Source organism: Thunnus albacares, chromosome 21 (genome assembly GCF_914725855.1).
Source record: "Thunnus albacares chromosome 21, fThuAlb1.1, whole genome shotgun sequence".
NCBI lineage: Eukaryota > Metazoa > Chordata > Actinopteri > Scombriformes > Scombridae > Thunnus > Thunnus albacares.
In genome coordinates, this window is record NC_058126.1 from 16,351,047 (window position 1) to 16,369,324 (window position 18,278).

The 18,278-nt window shown below is 39.2% G+C and overlaps 1 protein-coding gene across 1 annotated transcript in view; it reads right to left on the minus strand.

The window, feature by feature from the left end:
* Positions 1 to 18,278, minus strand: part of cntnap2a (contactin associated protein 2a) — a 201,507-nt gene that overhangs the window by 45,745 nt on the left and 137,484 nt on the right. Inside the window, exons 15-16 of the mRNA XM_044340234.1 lie at positions 16,643 to 16,799; positions 13,767 to 13,894 (exon numbers count right to left, since the gene is read on the minus strand). Coding sequence (XP_044196169.1) covers positions 13,767 to 13,894; positions 16,643 to 16,799 — 285 coding nt within the window. The remainder of the gene's footprint in view (positions 1 to 13,766; positions 13,895 to 16,642; positions 16,800 to 18,278) is intronic.

Here is an 18,278-nt window from a genome sequence, read left to right on the forward strand (position 1 = left end):
CAAGCACACACACACACACGCACACACACACACACACACACACACACACACACACACACACACACGACCACCTACTGATGCTGTCTTTGTGATTAGTGTGTTTGAAGTTGGAATACTGTTCATTTCTCTGCAGGAGGCACAGCCAATTACTGACCGGGGTTAATTCAGGACTAAACAGGAGGATGCCTGCAGAAGCCACAGAAACAAATAATTATGTGTTTACTATGGTGTTCTTTCATAGCAAGAAGGGAAACCAGTGCACTTAGTTGGTAACACTCACATGTACAATCACTGACAGAGGAATTGTTCTGATGATAGCAGCATATGTAGGGGCTTAAAGTTACAATATAACAATGGGATTTTAGAAGAAACAACCAAAAAGCAACAGATGGGGCACAGCTGTAAAGCAAATACACACAGTTCCACAAAGAATTTACTCAGTTTACTTGAAATCCTGAGTGGTTTTGTACACTGCATAAATAATATCTGCCCTACCAGTACAAATATGTGATGTATAACACTACAATTACATAAATTACATTGAAAAAGTCAAATATACTGTAATATGTGTATGCACTGGATGAGACCTTAAAAGCTTCGAGCAAGAGAGGGGAAAAAAAAAACACTGACAAAGACACAGAAGCAAGAAGGACACAAGGATATAGAAATACAGCTGGAGGGCAAGTCACGCTTCAGAAGGAGGCAGTGAGAACAAGAGGAAAAAGGGGGACGTGGGAGGTTATAGAGAAAGGGCTCAAAAGAGATCCATGGTGGGAGAAGCAAAGGAGAACAAAAAATTACAAGTTGACAGAAACTGAGTGTTGGAGAAAACAATATTAGAGGAATAAACATGGAAACATCATAAACGTCTGATTGTCCGCATGCCAGATCAACAGATGTGACTGGTTGGCTTGGCTCTGTGGTACCTTTTATCACTCCCATATCAAAATGTTTATCAAGCAAATGTTTCAGAAACAGCACATAAATGTCTTTTTCAGAGCTGAGACACTGCAATTAATAGACTGTTAACGGTAATGCCCGGTAGCTTGATTCTTTAAGGTAAGACAAATTAAGTTTATTCTTCAGATTTAGTGACTCAAGTTCTACAAAATGAACTTGATGTGAACAAGCACCTGCCACACCATATATGAGGAGTCCAGCTTTGGTAGACATGCAGTTCATTCATGTGTTACAGTAAACTCCTGTGTGCTATTAAGCAAGTTTTTCCTTATTTGAATGTAGCACATTCACAGCATAGAAAGAAGAAACCAGAAAGCCTTTTAGGGACTATGTCAATGGATAGCATTGTGAGCTTCCAAGACAAGCTAGTTTCAAATGGTAACTGAAGTGGTTTTCTTGATAAGCCACTTTTCTTTGTCTAATTGGTTCTCAAGGTGACACCAATGCAGAACTTCTCATCCTGTTGTCATATCTTATGCTGGATGTCCTTGGACTCATTGTGTGGTCCACTACAGTGGACTCATCATCTCAGATCATTTCAGATCTACTTTGAGTTATGGCCTCTGTTGCTGAGATACTCAATTGTTAGACGCCTTACTTACTGGAAGAAAAGGATAATGGTCAAGTGATACGATACAGTAAATATTAATTCATTTTCTTTGATCTTTCAAATTTTAAACCAAATGTTTTATATTCTCAAGAATCTTCTGCTGCTTGGTGGTGACCTCCAATCCCTCCTATTAAATTGTACCTAGAATTATGCCACTATTTGAAATACTTACAGAGCTTCTACTTTTTTAGTCAAAATGAATACAAAGAGACTGAGTGCAGCATACAAAGAATTTATAGTTAGTGTAGAAAGACCACTGATGTCTGAATGACAAGACCACTATGGATTAGCAGAAAGTAATAACACCAAATTGGCATACACATCACAACAGTTCACATTTGTCAACATTAAGCTTTACAGCTTTTATGTACAGGGTTGGTGGTGCAGTGATCACAGTGATTTTAATGCAAGAAAAGCCCAACCTGAACAAGTTTTCAAGAAAGAAAGAATTTCACAGCATGCATTACTATTACTGCTCAGTTAAGCTCAGTTCTGTGACTGGATGATTTTATTTAGTTACTGTTTCCATTAATACAAATTGAGAGTGAAATCAATGTTGCTAAAAACATATTTTTAGCCATGCCTAGAGGTATGGCTCTATGTATGGTGATGTCGGTCTTTCGATCGGTTGGTCAGTCAGCCATTTTAATTCTTGAGACTTAAATATCTCAAGAAATCTTGGGTGGAATGCGTTTAAATTTGGTACAGACATTTATGGTCCCCAGCAGATGAATGCGACTGACCTTGGTGATACTCTGACCCTGCTAGTGCCACCAGCAGGTTGACATTTTGTCTTTTAGTGAAGTCGCTTCACAACTATTAGCTTAAAGGCCCCTCTAAACGGTTTTGGGCTGTCTGAGATGAAAATTGACAATCGTAAGATGAACATGGTAAAATCTTTGGTTGTAATTCCTAGACTCCACTGTGAGACACGTCCACTGACGACCAATTTGGAGTTATGGTGACCAAAGACAGCCTCAGGCCAAATTCTGAATAACGTTTAGGGGGTAACACACTTGTTCTCCTTAATGTGTCCATGGCAAACAAAAACCAAAATGATAGAGGTGAAACAGGTGAAACATCATAGAGTTATGACTCGCCATGCATTCAGTGCACAATCTGACATGCTGTCTGACTGGCAGTCAACAGAATTGTTAGAAAATATACTTTATCAGAGTAATTCCTGTATGTGATCAGTGGTTAGACAGCAAATGATTAGCAGCAGATGATGCATTGTGTGTGAAAGATCAGCTGTTATATGATCTCTGCTTTGCTTTTTACAGTTAGCATTTTAGAAGGTGAACAACACTGTCATTCCAAACATGGTTACATTAAGATAAAGGTGTGATGAAACCTCACTCTGTCTAAATATGTAAACCAATCACAAAAGGACCATAATTTAGCCAGACAACCCATGTTTTACTTCTCTTCAGGGAACAATAAAGAAGATGAATGACTCTAACAAAAAGAAACTAAGCAAGATAAGCAGCTACTCCAACCTCCTCTTAAATCATTATATTTTTTGTACGATATCAGTTGGTTCTCCTTATAGATAGATGTTTGTGAAGATCTCTTAAACCTATCAGTTTATTTGACTGAACAGTGGTTTTGCATACAACACAGCTGCTGATCTCTGGATTAGACCACAGGGACATGTGTTTAAAAAAAAAAAAAAAAAAAAAAAGTCAAGCCCACCGAAGTGTAAAGGCGGACATGATGACAGATACAGTTTGGGGTGACGTTTGGATCTGGAAGCCAACTAGATGATTCATCTGTCTATGCTTGACCAGATGGGTTATGTGCCAGTACCAGCAGATGGTAAGGATGACTGCCTGCACTGTCTCGGGTCATTAACACTAGTGCAGTGCCTGTTCAAAACGTGCCTGTTCAGAACGGGCTGATTGATTATTATTTCTCAAGAACCGCATATGTATATATCAACTGACAAACATATCAATATATATATATATATATATATATATATATATATATATATATCAATTAAAATGATACTGAATTAATAAATTAAATGGTTTAAATCCAGACAGATACTTCACCAGTGAGACTAAACAGAGGTTGAACTGTAGAAGAAGTTTACGGCCTTCCATTGGTTGATTCTGCTGCTAATGAAATGTGGCTGCGCTCCTATTGGCTAGTTCTACTGCCTCCGCCTCTCTTTCTTTCTCCTGTGTTTACTCGTTCTTTTCTCTTGGGCAGTTTAATTGAGTGGGGCACATACCAAGCGACTACCTCCGGGGCTGAAAAATGAGGCCAATGTGGAAGTGCCAAAAACCTGCATTCTATCTAATAGCCATCAGGGGGCGACTCCCCTGGCTGCAAAAAGAAGTCTGGTTGTATGGAAGTCTATGAGAAAATGTTCCTACTTCTCTCTTCATTTATTACATCAGTAAACTGTTTCCTAATGAGTTTATGGTCTCAATTGCTAGTTTCAAGTCTTCTTCAATACAGCATTGTGTTCATATTGTAAATTATGGCCCCATTTAGAGTAAAATAGACGATAAAGCAGCGTATGCTTTAAGGCGTGGCTACATTGTGATTTACAAGTCGCCAAGTCGCATTAGCATTATCATTGTTAACCATGGATTGTAAATGCACTATGGTCATAGACTGTATGGTCATAGACTGGTCAGCTCCACCCTCTCGTTCAAATATGGTCACTTCTGGCTCCAAAAATCAAACATGGTGACAGCAAAATCAAAGATGGTGATGGTCAAATCACTACACTCGAGGCTTCAAAACGGCAGTTTGCAAACCGGTGGGTGACATCACAGTGACTACGTCCATATTTTCATCCAAAGAACTTCACACTCGACGCTGCACTTCCTTGGGTCCCCATCAATACATCCGCCAGGTATGAAGTAGATTGGATGAACAATTCTCGAGATATGTGAAGGACAAACATGCATACAGACAGTCAGAGATTCCTTGCTTTATAGAGAGAGACAGACATTTTCAGGGACACATGAAAACAAACACACGCATGGATACACATTAAATATTTAAATTCATGCACACTGCTGGCTGCCAGCAGAACAGACTACACTTAACAACCTCATCCTCACACATATAACATGTACACAGTGTGAGCTCTAATATCACTGTACGTTTGTGACATTTAGAATCTCAGGCCTGCAAGAGCACTTATTAATCAGTTTGTTGGAGCAAACACATGCTGTGCCATCTAATTTAACATTTCCACTTGCTAGTTATTCTGCTACCGACTTCGGGTGCAAAGTTGGGAGGCTTTCCATCAAAGGACTAAGAATAGTCTCATCTAACAAGAGAGACAGCACCTATCTTGGAAGGTGATGCATCTGACTTAGAAAGTGCCCCTAAGGGCATGTTCTGATATCATTGTTCAAAACATAACATTTGAACCTACACAGTATATAGTTCTGCAGTTTGTTGAACAGTGGCACATCAATTATATAGATCAATTATATTTTCTTCCTCGCTCATTTTCAAATTACTATTGAGACCTGTATTTCATCTCATCTGTATATAATTGAGACATCCGTGGTGTGTAATTTTATGGTCTAGGTACTGTATATTCTCAGTAAATGTAGCATTTGAATCTTCAGGTAATTAAGTTTCTCTCTGTCATTTGAGACCTGTGAAGCCTTTATCAATCTCATTTTGTAATTAAATTGCTTGTTATACATTTTTAGCACTCAATTTTCACAGCTCATAACTATAAATGGAGAGACAACAAGAAATTAAGTTTATCACAGAGAGAGAAATTGGCATCATTACTTCTTTTTTTTTAATAATAGCGTTGAAACTTTCAACTTTCAAGTATATGTATGCTGTCTCTTTCAGGACTGTAAGTATAAAGTGCGGTAAAGCACTGACCAATTGGCACACACATAATCAAGTATTACATCAAAAAGGGTTACTAGTTTTGACTGTTGTTCAATATGCAGCTTTGTCTATTGTTTTTTAATCTCTTTTTCGTTTTTTTGTTTGTTGAATCATTACCTGGTAAGCAGCCACTCATCTATTTGCAATAATATGCATTTACAATATTAATGTAAATGGTCCATTTGCATTTTTTTCACAAATTTTCAAAGAAAAATTACAGATTTTGAAGAGGTATTTTGTGTACCACCCATTCATAATAACTTTGCTGCTGCAAAAAGAGCCCGACCAGTTCACAGTGAACAACGTTCTGTGATGTACAAAGCTCAGAAAATATTCCAATAAAATAAAATGAAAAGAAAAATGAGGAGAAAATACAAATTAATTGCAGAGTCCCTTAAATAAGTACCAAAAAAGCCCAGCAAAAATTAAAAATACAAAGGGCATGTGTTGCAACCAGTATTTAAAATTAAAATTAGTATTAAAATTAGTTTTTCATTCGTCTTTTTTCCTTTTTAAACATAAACAGATGAATTCACAGACTTAATTTTTTTGACAAATAAAAATAATACACAATGAGCCCTGTACAATGAAACAGACTCACAATGCAATAAAAATCATGTTAGAATGACATAATTTACAAAGACATTATATGTGGGCATATGAACAGTGACAAATGGGTACAAAGTAATCAATTAGTTTTGAACTGTCACAGGTGACCCTTGTAAGGTTTCATTTGCGGTCAGTCATGAGGCCATGCATGTCTCATAGTAGGTGCATTACATTATAATAACAGAATATAGGCTGCTTTGCTTCATTTGCTGTCATTTATTTTCATTCCCATCGATTAAAATGTCCAAACCCTTTTAACATCAATAAATGGGACTAATTCCTCTCTGTCTGGCTGTGACTGTATAGGCTGCTATTAAACTAGCCATGGAAATGGGCTTCATTAATGCCAGAGCACGTACACACACAGACACACACACGCAGAAAGTTGCACTCTTACTTGCTCTTGCGCCCACCACAGAAAGATAGAAACACACACACACACACACAGAATTGTGCACATGCAGCTACACACATACACAAGTACCTCCTTACTAAAACTTTCTCTGACTGCCTAAGACATTAGTCATTTGCCTATGAAAACCCATTATATGGCAGCCAATCATCATTGCTCTTACTGAGACAGAGCTCCATGCACAGTATGAGAAGCATCAATCATACACGGAGTACCTATTCACGTGTGAAATTTTTAATATATGTTTAATATGCCTTAATGGGCCAATGTATAATGTATGCTCCATGTTCCAGTGTCTTGGGCAGCACTATGGCAAACATACCTCAAAGTCATCTTCATTTTAAAGTTAGTTTGTTAATGTGGTCACTCAATATAAAAGAGGATAACTCTCTCTTTGTCTCTCACACACATTCAGACACACACAGTGGATAATAGAGTAAGACAAAGAGAATATGGCTCCTTCCAAGTGACAGATGGATCCATCTTTAGTAATTGTGCCTGCCATACTGCTACAAGATAGCCGCACAGACACACACACACACACACACACGTACACACACACAGATGTGATGTCATGGGTCATTAAATCATGGTTTGTTTGTATGTTGGCAGCTCTGTGATGAAGGGACATTAGTGAGAGTGACACCAGCTTGTTGATGAAAGGACCATAATGAGTGCGACACCAGTGAGGAGTGAGGGCAGGTGTTCTGTCATGTTCTTCGCCCTCGACAGAACCAGGCCACTTCTTGAGTCACGATCCTCTGTCTCCCTAACCTGCTGCCATTCCCTGAGTGGCTCTCTCCCTCTTTCTCCTTATGTGTGTGTGTGTGTGTGTGTGTGTGTGTGTGTGTGATTGTCCACAGGTGTGCCGGAGTCAGAACAGAGTCACACCAGCTGCACCTCATCTCAGTAATCAAGCCCTCTACAAATACTTAGCCCTGCCACTTCCACTCAGCCAGATCATAGACTGTGCTACCCATCAGTGTTACTATAATTCAAGCCACTTCTCCTCTTTTCTCGTTATTGCCTGTTTTCCATTGCTTAACCCTGTCTCCTGTCCCCTGTAGTATCGTCTGCTTTGGCTCTGGTCCTTGTCTCCTGTCCCTTGTTTTGTCAGCCCTGCTTCCCTAATCTGGACCCCCACTCTTCCCAGCTTCCAGCCCAAACCTCAGCCCGGGTTCCCAGCTTCCAACCCAAGCCTCAGCTTCAGGTTCCCAGCTACCAGCCTTAGCTCCAGGTTCCCAGCTACCAGCCCCAGCCTCCTAGCTACCTGCCCTAGCCCCAGTTTCCCAGCTACCAGCCTCAGCCCCAGGTTCCCAGCTACTAGCCCAAGCTTTCCCAGGCTTGCATTCCCTTTGTCTCGCCTTACAATAAATACCTTGTTCCTACCATATCCCTGTCTCCTAGCCTGTGTCTGCACTTGGGTTCAACTGCCCCACCCAACGTAACATCTTGTCCACCGGATGGATGGAAATAAGGACAGATGAAAATGGGAATGTAGAACACAGCGGGTGAGGGATGAGTAAACAACATCTACAGTATGATATTCTTAGCAATGGATGCTCCTGTAGTTTTAAATCCAGCACAGTGTCTCTGTGACACAGGCAACGTTCACATATCTGCAGTCACAGTGCACTGAGATTGTATAGTTCCTCTCTATTATTCCCTTTAGTATGAAAAATGAGCAGCCAACAGATAAAATATGACGCGTTATTATCGTAATGATCTCGCTGCCTTGCATTAAAGATTAAATCCATGTTTGCTTTTCCTCTCCACAGGATATTACTTTCCTTTAAGCTAAAGCCAGACATTCTGTTGTCATTAGGTATAAACTCTCAGTTCTTTCAATGGGGAATACATTTGGGAAGTCAGCATCAGATTGTGGTTGCTTTCACACCTGTAGATTGGTTTACTTTTTCCAGACAAAAGATGAAAATGATACATTGTTGCTTTTCACTTCTTGGCCATTTTTCATTCAAGGCACAATCAGGAGGGAAAAAAAGACTCATAGCTGGCCCGAGGCATATTAAGCAAACTAAGCAGTTTTTTCGCTCCTGGCAGTCTCCAGGGACCCCCACAAACAGACTGTACGACAGGCCACAAAAGGACTTAAATACAACACAATAGAGGTTTTGCGGGTCCACTCGGTTATGAGGAACTGAGACTTGATATGCAACCCAAGACGAATGGTACTCAGTCCAATCAGGTCTGGTAGGGTCTCATTCTATGGTCACAGCTCTTGGGTCGATGTGTCAATATGTAACACCTGAGTGGATTCAAATGGATCTGAGCCTCCTCACCATCAGCTCTGATCCAGTGGTATGTCATAATGACTGCAGGACAAAATATTTTAGGGTAATCAGTATTACTTTTTGGAATTTGATATTAAATAGGTTAGAAAACGATTATCTTCTGTCTATTGCCTAGTTGGCAACAGAATGTTTTATTGTTACTGCAGAAGGTGAAAATTTCAGTTATTACTAAAAATCAGTTTTAAAGCATATTAAGAACTTGCTTTTAGAATTGGTTTATATGACTTTATGTTAACACTTAGAATATTATTATATCATTTATTTGACAGTGGTTGTCTATTGACTAATGGCAGTCAGTGTTGGTGTTTTGTCTATTTTAGGGTCTGTTTGGGTTGACCGCATTTTTCATCAGGTGTTATTACCAATGGGCGTATTTGTATTGGATCTAACTATGCTTGGCTCGGATCAGGTCTCCCTTTTAGAAAAAAATGTATTTATGCACAGCAGGTTTTCCACCAGTCCGTTTTGGATCAGATCCAACGTGGACCCATGCAGAGCTCAGCGACAAACACCAGCCGTATAGCATCATGTCATTCAAAATGTGCTGGTAGCACACACCAGACACACCATACAGACAGGAGTAATCAAGGTGCAGAAACCTGGCTGTGCTGATTCCGGGAAGCAAATGTGATAAAATTGCTGCTTTTCTGGAGAGTTGACTTGACAGTGGTGTATCCTGACAGGTCGATAAGCATCAGCCCGCATCATCATCAAGTTGACTTACTGATGTCAAGTCGGCACCAGAGTGTGGGCTGACATAGAAAGCAACGGTTGCAGGTTTTATGACATGCAGCATAGTGTGTGTTACTCTCTAATGCGGCTGTGCAGCTACTGAATGTTTCCTTGTTATGGAAGCTATTCCTTATGGTTGTATGGCTTTACATCATTAGGATAAGATTTCCATTATCCATTTGAATTTTATGAGTTTCTGTGATGCACCTTGAGATTCAGAATGCAAAATGCTTCATTTAGCCAAGTATAACAGATGCATCGGGAATGTGATGCAATTAATCCATGTCAACCTGACAGAAACACAGTACACACAGCAAGTAAGTCCAGGACAAAGTGCAACAGGAGTGGCTCATGAGTTAAGAGGAGAGAGAGGTGGTCATTATGGTAGAGCTGCAGAATCTGTGTATCTTCCAGTTGACCCAAAGTCCCACAGAGAGCAGTGTGTCGACACTGATTAGAAGAGTAGACAGGAAGAGAAACAGCAAGGATTAAACTGCCTTGGTGTGTGTGTGTTTCTACTGATATCTGATGTTTACCTGAAAAACAACCTAAACTACAGGGACTAGATGGAAGAGAATAAAAGGCTGAGAAAATGAGAGTTTAGATGAAAAGTCTCTGAATAGTTTAGATACCTTTATCTGGCCACACATGCATACATAACAAATGCATATGTGTACAGACTCAAAAACCGAGACACACACACACTGAAATGCACACAGTAATTTTCCACAGCAGAAAAACAGCCAAGATAAAGCAACACTTTCTCTGAATGATCTGCATGTGAGTATGAGCAATGTGTTATTTTCACACTCAAGTGCAAACCCAGAATAACAATGTGCTACAATTGTACTCCGCTATGCACGGAGTGTTTTCTCTTGTTCTCTCTCATGATAGTTTTTAATTAAGACCCCATTCAAAGCATCAGCAGCAAGTTCTGATAGTCAAAAGAGGTTTGTTACTTTCCAAAAGTTTGGCTCACAATGTATGAATGTATTGTAGACTCCCAACATATTCTGATAATGTTTCATTTCTTTTTTGGATTAGGGATGAACTTGTGTGAAGATAATGTTGTAAAGATAATATAAAAAGACCCTTAATCTCTGATTTAATTTACCACGTCATTCATTTATTAAGGTAAAATGAAGCAGCCTTTACCACCTTTACAACACAGTGACACTTCTTAGTTTGATTTTTGGTGATAGAATAAACTCTTTAAAGATTTTAATTACTGTCAACACCTCATTGGCCTCTAAAATTTTCTGCTCTGTCTTCATCAACCTTAAAGAAATATAGTTGCTGGTTTTAATTGTGAGTATTTTAGCCAGAAAAAACTGGATGTCCTTGACCGACTCCACAGTATGGTAGGTAGAGTGCAGTAGGCCATGTAATACTGATTGCAAACAGTAGGAATTACTGCTACTGTTTACAAACTAGAGAGACAAGATGAAACCATATCATAAGGTTATGTGCATTTTGTGTAAATTCTTGCTTGTGTGAAGATAATATCGTAAAGATAATATAAAACGTTTTCCCTTCACAGCCCCAGTGAATTGCACATCATGTACCTGTCATTTAGTTCAGATGAGGTTAATGTAGCCTGCCATCATCCTAAGAGGCTGAGCAGTTTGCTTACCAGTATTACATATTATTTCATGAGTAATTTTCACTTAGCACAGAAAAAATGCATTGAGAAAGGTTGAGTAAAGCAGAATGGAGGTAAAATTAAAACACAGGCAAACAACCTGAAAATGTTGTCCTACATCATCTCACTGACTTTCTGAAGGGATGATATCTTTTAGAGCTTCCAGTAACTCTTCAGCACCGAAGGTCATGAGCTGAAAGTTTCAGTTTCCTGACTGGCATGCCTTCAGTACACTTGTTATCAATTAAGAATGCAGAATTCTCAAAGCTAATTTATTCAGTTTTAATTGCATTTTGGAAACATTCCAGTCTGGTTTTTGGCTGCTTCACTGCAGACAGAGACAGCTCTCCTGAGGGTCACAAATGACCTTCTTTGGACAACAGATATAGGAGACTGCAGTTTTATTTATCTTGGATCTTGGTGCATCATTATCCATTATCCATGACACTACTTGACCTGCATCAGCAATGTGTTGGCATTTCAGACATAACACTACCGTGGTTCACTAGACGTCACACAGCAATCTGCTTCTCAATCAGTAACACAACCTTTATCTACTAATATACAGCCTATTGACCTTTGCTGTAAGCACCATCTAGTTTTCTCTATACATTCTTTCACAGAGTAAAATGATAAAAAAAACATGAATTCATTCCATTGTTATACACCCAACTATTTCAAAAGTCTGCTTGAGTGCCATTAACTGTTTGTCCAGGAATTTCCTACAACTTCACATCAAACAGAAACATTCGCTGCCCCGACTAAAAGCTACATGCATTGTCAACAGGGGAATTTTAATAAGAACTGTATTAAAGAGACTGGAGGTGTTCTTTTGATTCAACCTTTAGTGATCCCTTCACAAAAGGTTATGCCGCCATGCCTGTACAACCAGCTGAGAATTATTTGGAAAAAGAAACCACTCCTCTCAGCAGCTGAGGTCATTAGTGCTCATATTTCCTCTCAATTAGGCCATTGCAATTTCAGTACTCCAGCCTCCCTCAAAGGTCCCTTTACACCTGCAGCTAATCCAGAATGCTCACTCCAGTTTTAATCGTCCTGCACAGGCTTCCCTGCGAGGTTTGGAGCTCTTCTGAGATCTCACTGATAATTCCAAAGCATAGAGTGGTTTAGCTCCAAGCTACAATACTGACCTTTTAACTCTCTTTGAATCAGGGCAAACCTTTGTGTCCTCAGGCAGAGACCTCCTGTCCGTTCCACAGTGTAGACTCATGGGGGCCAGGTCTCCATTAGACTTACAATATTGTGGATTATTAAACCAATTCATCAGTCCAGTACAATCTACAAATGTGCTTTTCGGACCAGTTCTTACATAGATTTCTGGACTATGTAGTACTGTTTTGTAATAGCTTTATCATAAATTAATAACTTTTATTATAATCAGCACAGCTGGAACAAGTCTATATCCAAATGCTTGGCTAAAACTAATAAGTCACTGATCACTATCATTTATTAATTACATTTCCAACACCTTGTTCCTTCCTTCAGTCCTTTCTCATTTCCCCCAGGCCCTTACATTTCTTAAGTTGTGTTCCAGCCAAACATGGTGCTATGCAAATTGAGGTGAAGATGTGTCTGTGCCAGTTTTTTTTTTCATGCTTATCCAAGGGCTTTATGAATCTTCTTCATAAATGTACAGAGACAGGAGTAAAATGGAGAGCAGGTGGAGGAAAACTGCAGGTGGAACAGGTTTCTGGTGAGTTCTGAGATCAGTCAGAGGCTGAGCTGTCACACCCAAAAAAACACAGACAAACTCTCCCACACACGGTCTGTTTCTAGCTGGCTTATAGCTAATTTCTATACAGCAGGTATATTGGCTGTTTGGAGCGAATAAACACAGAAAGCACACACAGTCCAGTAGTCAAATCTACGCAAATAAACCAAGGCAAAAATTCACTTTGCTCACACCATTAGGAACTTTCCAGGCTTGTCATTCACCACCTGTTCATCAGATAACCTCGGACTCTCCTGCCTTCCCAGTCACCACACCCCCCCATCCCTACATCAGTGTCAGTGTTGACAAAGTTATCATTGTGTTATAGCTATTCTGATTGTTGCCTGTCTGTGTTTTTGGGCAATTTTATGCCTTTATTAATGATTTGGACAGTAAAAAGATGACAGGAATAGAGGTGAAAAAGATGAGGAATGACATACAACAAAAATTCCCTGTTACCAGTACTCGTGTTTAGACCTGCTGCAAATTTATGAACTGCCTGGATTTATTTGCCTGATTGGACTGATTCCAGTTGTCAACCTGTAACCTGTATTTGACCACTGAATTGAGTAAATTTTGGTCTAATCTACTTGCTCCCCTGTGTTTCAGTGTGCATTTGGGTTGTATTTCCTTTTGCCCTGTATCCTGAAAACTACAAATATACCACTGTTGCCTGTACTCAAGCTCAACATTCATCTTCACAAGTAAGTTTGTTCAGTTTCTGGTCAGTTTCCAATCATCAAATTGGATTCTGATGTAGTTGCATAACATTTGCCAAGTCGCCCATCACTGAAAATACAAGATATTGCAGCTCAGTGTTGCATGAAGAAGTACAACCCCACAATACATATGTATCCATGATCCACAACACTTACTATCTCCCTGGCAGCGAAGCGGTCCAACTGTCAGCTTGGCCTGAGAGCCCGGTCTGTTGGTGTCACCCACGGCAACCTGGCTGACTGGCAGGTGTTCCTTATACACCAAGAGACCAGAATCTTCTCTCCTGTAAGATGAATGAAAAGAAAAATAAGACAGAGCTAAGAGGAGAACCCAAATACAAAATGGCACAACAACAACAGCAGTGAATCACGCTGTCTAGTGTCTTCCTGTGTTGTTTATCTGCCATTTAAGCATCTTTTGCTGTTTAGAAACCTACTTTTTAACTTTATTTTTTTTTGTTTGTGATCATATGCCACACACAGGGGACACATGTAGTGTGTTAATATACACCGTTTATAGTTGACAAACAGAAGTGCAGGCTAAAGTTTGGCTGGATCAAAAATATCCACTTCTAGAGGAGGCAGTGTAAGGATAGAAGAAAATGCATAAAGCATATAGTATTCCTTCCAATAACAGTAATAAATGTAATAATAAAAATGAGAGGGAGGAAAAACAGTCAGTACACACAGTGCAAAAACTTGTAATGGCAAAAGGATGGAATGTATCGTTAATACAATGTGAGATGATATATTTATAAATTGTTACTGTACATGGATGCACGGATGGATGGTTGGGTGGGTGGATAGGTGGTGTGACACTTAATGTACAGATAAGAAGTGTGAAACAGCAAAAATGATCTATTAAAAGATTTAAAATGAATCAATGAAATGACATGAATAATGGAATTCACTATTTTATCTTGAGACCTCATTAACTAGTCCACTGACAACATCATAACAGACAATAGTACAGGCATTAAATATTTAAATCACAGCTTTTAAAGTGGGAATGAGTTTGACATGTTATAAATTCTTCACTCAGCTATTTGATTTTAATTGTTTCACTCCAGTTTGGAAATTTAACACCAAGATCCAATATTTGGCTTTGTGTATTCATGCATGAGTCGATGTGAGCATGTGTGCATACATACGTGTGTGTGCATGTTTCTATGTGCAGCCAAAAATATGGGTAATGATTGGAAATAGTTATATTGGTAATATTTCAAAAACTCACTCAGCCAAACAATGAGACATTAATACATACAATATTAATGGAGAGAACAGGACAGAGTAAGATGCATTTGTAACCTCATCAGTTTTAGAAATGCGGAGGGAGACATGAAAGCAAATGAAATCTCTCCTTCTCACTATCACAGTAATTACTGACAGACAAACATACAGTATGCAGATGCATGCACACACCCACAGACAACGATGTAATTTATTTAATGAGACTATCCATCAGCTGGCTAAAAGAGCTTTGAAACACAAACTGTTGATTGTGGAGGCAAATATTCCTCTTAAATAAATGCATCACTGACGGTGGCATTCATCATTTAGTCACTTCAGTCTTTGAAGTTAGAAACCTCATCACACTGTCCAGCCGATGCAAATTTTGAGATGACGGATTGATGCAAGCATTAGCGTTTGCAGTTATGACAATTTCAGTTTCGCCGCAGTGAAACTGCCCCATCAAAACATCCATATGTGTGACAGATTTCACTTTTATGTTCAATCTTACTGTGGGAGTTATGCAGGGATTCAGAGATTTTTATACAGTGTCAGTCAAAATTAAACTCTCGACAACAGAACATGCACTTGCACAATAATAGCTGCTTAATAGGCACATTGACCTTTACAGATTAATTCTACCCTGAGACTATATTAGAAACATGTCTAAAATACAGTATAAATATTTAAAGTTGTGAAAGTTAAATACAAGTTCAACCAGTTCTTCTGACTAAGTGAAAATCTGTGGGTGGGCTAACTTAATCACAAACTTCTTCTTTTTATGTCCCTGATGACCCTTGAGCGAGGCATTTATCTCCCAACTCAGAGGTTCCCAACTCCAGGTCATGGACTGGCACATAAAGTTTTGGTCTCTATTAAGTTTAGTTTGTATGCTCGCCCACTCTCTCTCTCTCTCTGTACCAAGGCGAACTGGCCTGAGTCAGGAAGATAAATAGGAAGAGATCATGCCTGAAACTTCTTAATGAATTGTGGAGGACAATTACAACCCCAGCCAGCTCTCTAATAAACTGGATTAAAGATAAACTAAGTAAGGTGGTTATCAAGGTGTGTTAAGCTAGTTAGCCAGGCATGCTAACCTTTGCAGTTTAAATTAGAACAGATTAACACACTGTTTAATTCATTCCTTAGACTTTTGCACTTGTGTTTCTGATTTTGGTTTCAGAAAGGCTAAAACAAAGACACCAGCTTCCAAACTCTTTGAACAGGGCTCCATGCATACTGCATCAGACTGTGGAAAAATCCAAAGCTTAACAGAGCTGCTGTGCCTTGTTATGGCTAAGCTATGACTGGAAAAAAGGACTTTAGCGAACGGTCAATTGCTATTGTGTGTCAAGTGTCAAATTTATTTAAAGTAACACTTTTGAAGAAGAAACAAGATAATGACTATTTGCCATTGTCAGGTGAAATACTGGGTCAAATTGATTTCTTTAGACAGTAGGTCTACATGTGCCATAAAACCTCATGGCCAGATGTACTGTAGCGTTGGTGATGGAGAACCCTTGTAAAACTGAAGTGGGATGGATACAGCTGGATACTCAAAGGAGCATTAATCCCAATGCAGAGCAGAATGACGTAAATAAACAGATGTGCGGACTCAGCTGTGTGAATGTGTGACTGGTTGTGCTCTACTTCAGTGGGTGGATTTGGTGTGACTGAAAACCTTTCACTGCCAGCTGTTTCAGCAGGCTTTAACTGAAGTCATTGCCAAACTGAAACTTTGAGGGAGTTAATCAATATATTACAAATTGTTTGTGCTCCTGCTGAACAATAGTCTAACTTACCAGTATGCGCTGTCAGCGTCACAGTTGCAGTCGTATTTGGGGTCAGAGCAGTTCCTGTCGATGCCACAGGCACATTTCTGGATGCCAGGTCCCGAGCCCCCCCAGTAGAAGTGCTTCTCGCTGCCCCGGCCCACCCACCACGTGTAGGGGGTCCCATCTGGGGAGGCAAACACAAAAAACAACAAAGTAAGTTCCTTTCAAGAAAGAAAAAAACAGTTGTGTACCAATTGATTTTTCTGGCTGAATCAGTCTGTCCCTCACAGAGAAGTACAGCAGAGACAAAAACACAAACTTTTCTGAGTGCAATAAAGTTGTGTTGCTAAACTGTTGAAACTTCTTCCTATTACAAGTGATTAATTGTTAAATCGTTAACTGTTTGAGGCTTTTGTTGCATTAATGTGATTTATATTGACAACTAGCAGCTGCACAGTGAATCTAATTAATTTCTTTAATATGTTTTACACAGCTGGATGGTGAATTCCTTTGAGACTGGCAGGCACACTTAGTCACAGATCACGCCTGTGATTTTAGAGATCTCTTAAAACGCTGATTCAGGGCTGTATTTTAACACTCATCTTTTGCATTATTATATGTGAATCTGTGTGTATGCAATGAACAAGTTAGCATTGTTTGGTTGGTTGGTTGGTTGGTTGACAGACAAACGTGTTGTCGTGTGGCAGTGAAAGTGTGTTTGTTTTAATGAGTGGATAAAAGGTGAAGGATTGCTGCTTTTCAATAAAAAATGTAATATTGTTTTCTTTGCCTTGGATAACATGCTCTGGCATGGGACAGTAACTAGGCAGAGATAGGTGTAAATCTTTTGGTGCCTGGCAATATATCACAATAACAGCTGAGAAAATGAAACAATATTACGTTTCACTTCTTATTCCAGGAAAATAAGCAACGTTGTCAATATCGCTTTGTCAAATTCCATTAGAGACAATGAAATCTCCTGAGCCACATTTTTTACAGAAGGGGACTGAAGCAGACTTTTGATGCAGCGCAATTGCATTGAGATGTGTGATATACCGTATTATTATACTTTTGGATTTCAGAAGTAGAGCTAAACTCCAAGAGGAAGCAATAGATGTGTCTGTGTGTGTTTATATATATATATATATATATATATATATATATATATATATATATATATATATATATATATATATATATATATATATATATATATATATTCCGTGTGTGTGTTTGGCCTGGGTGACATGTGGGTTTATTGTCCTCATAAAGAGAATTAGCCTCATCTCTCTTCAGGCCACTGTTCAGACAAGCCATTGTCAATAGGATTAACACTGCCTCCTCAAGGGACTTCCCAATCCGCTCCCTTTGAGTGTTCACGTATGTGTGTGTTTATGTGTGTTTGTGATGTTGCACTTCTATACGAGTGAGAACCAAGTTTGAGTTCAAGACCTTCACAGTTAGGTCAGTGAGGTCCCTAAACACAGCAAACTTGCCTCCTAACCCAATTAGTGCATACGTGATAAAACTGTGCCCATGTCATTGTCCTTGAAGCTGTTCTGCAGCTACTTTGAACAAGCTGAAGTGATAGCATGTGGGCCTAGTTGGAGTCCTTCTAGGTTGAGTATAATTCTGAAGAAAACATGGATTAATGGATTAAAAC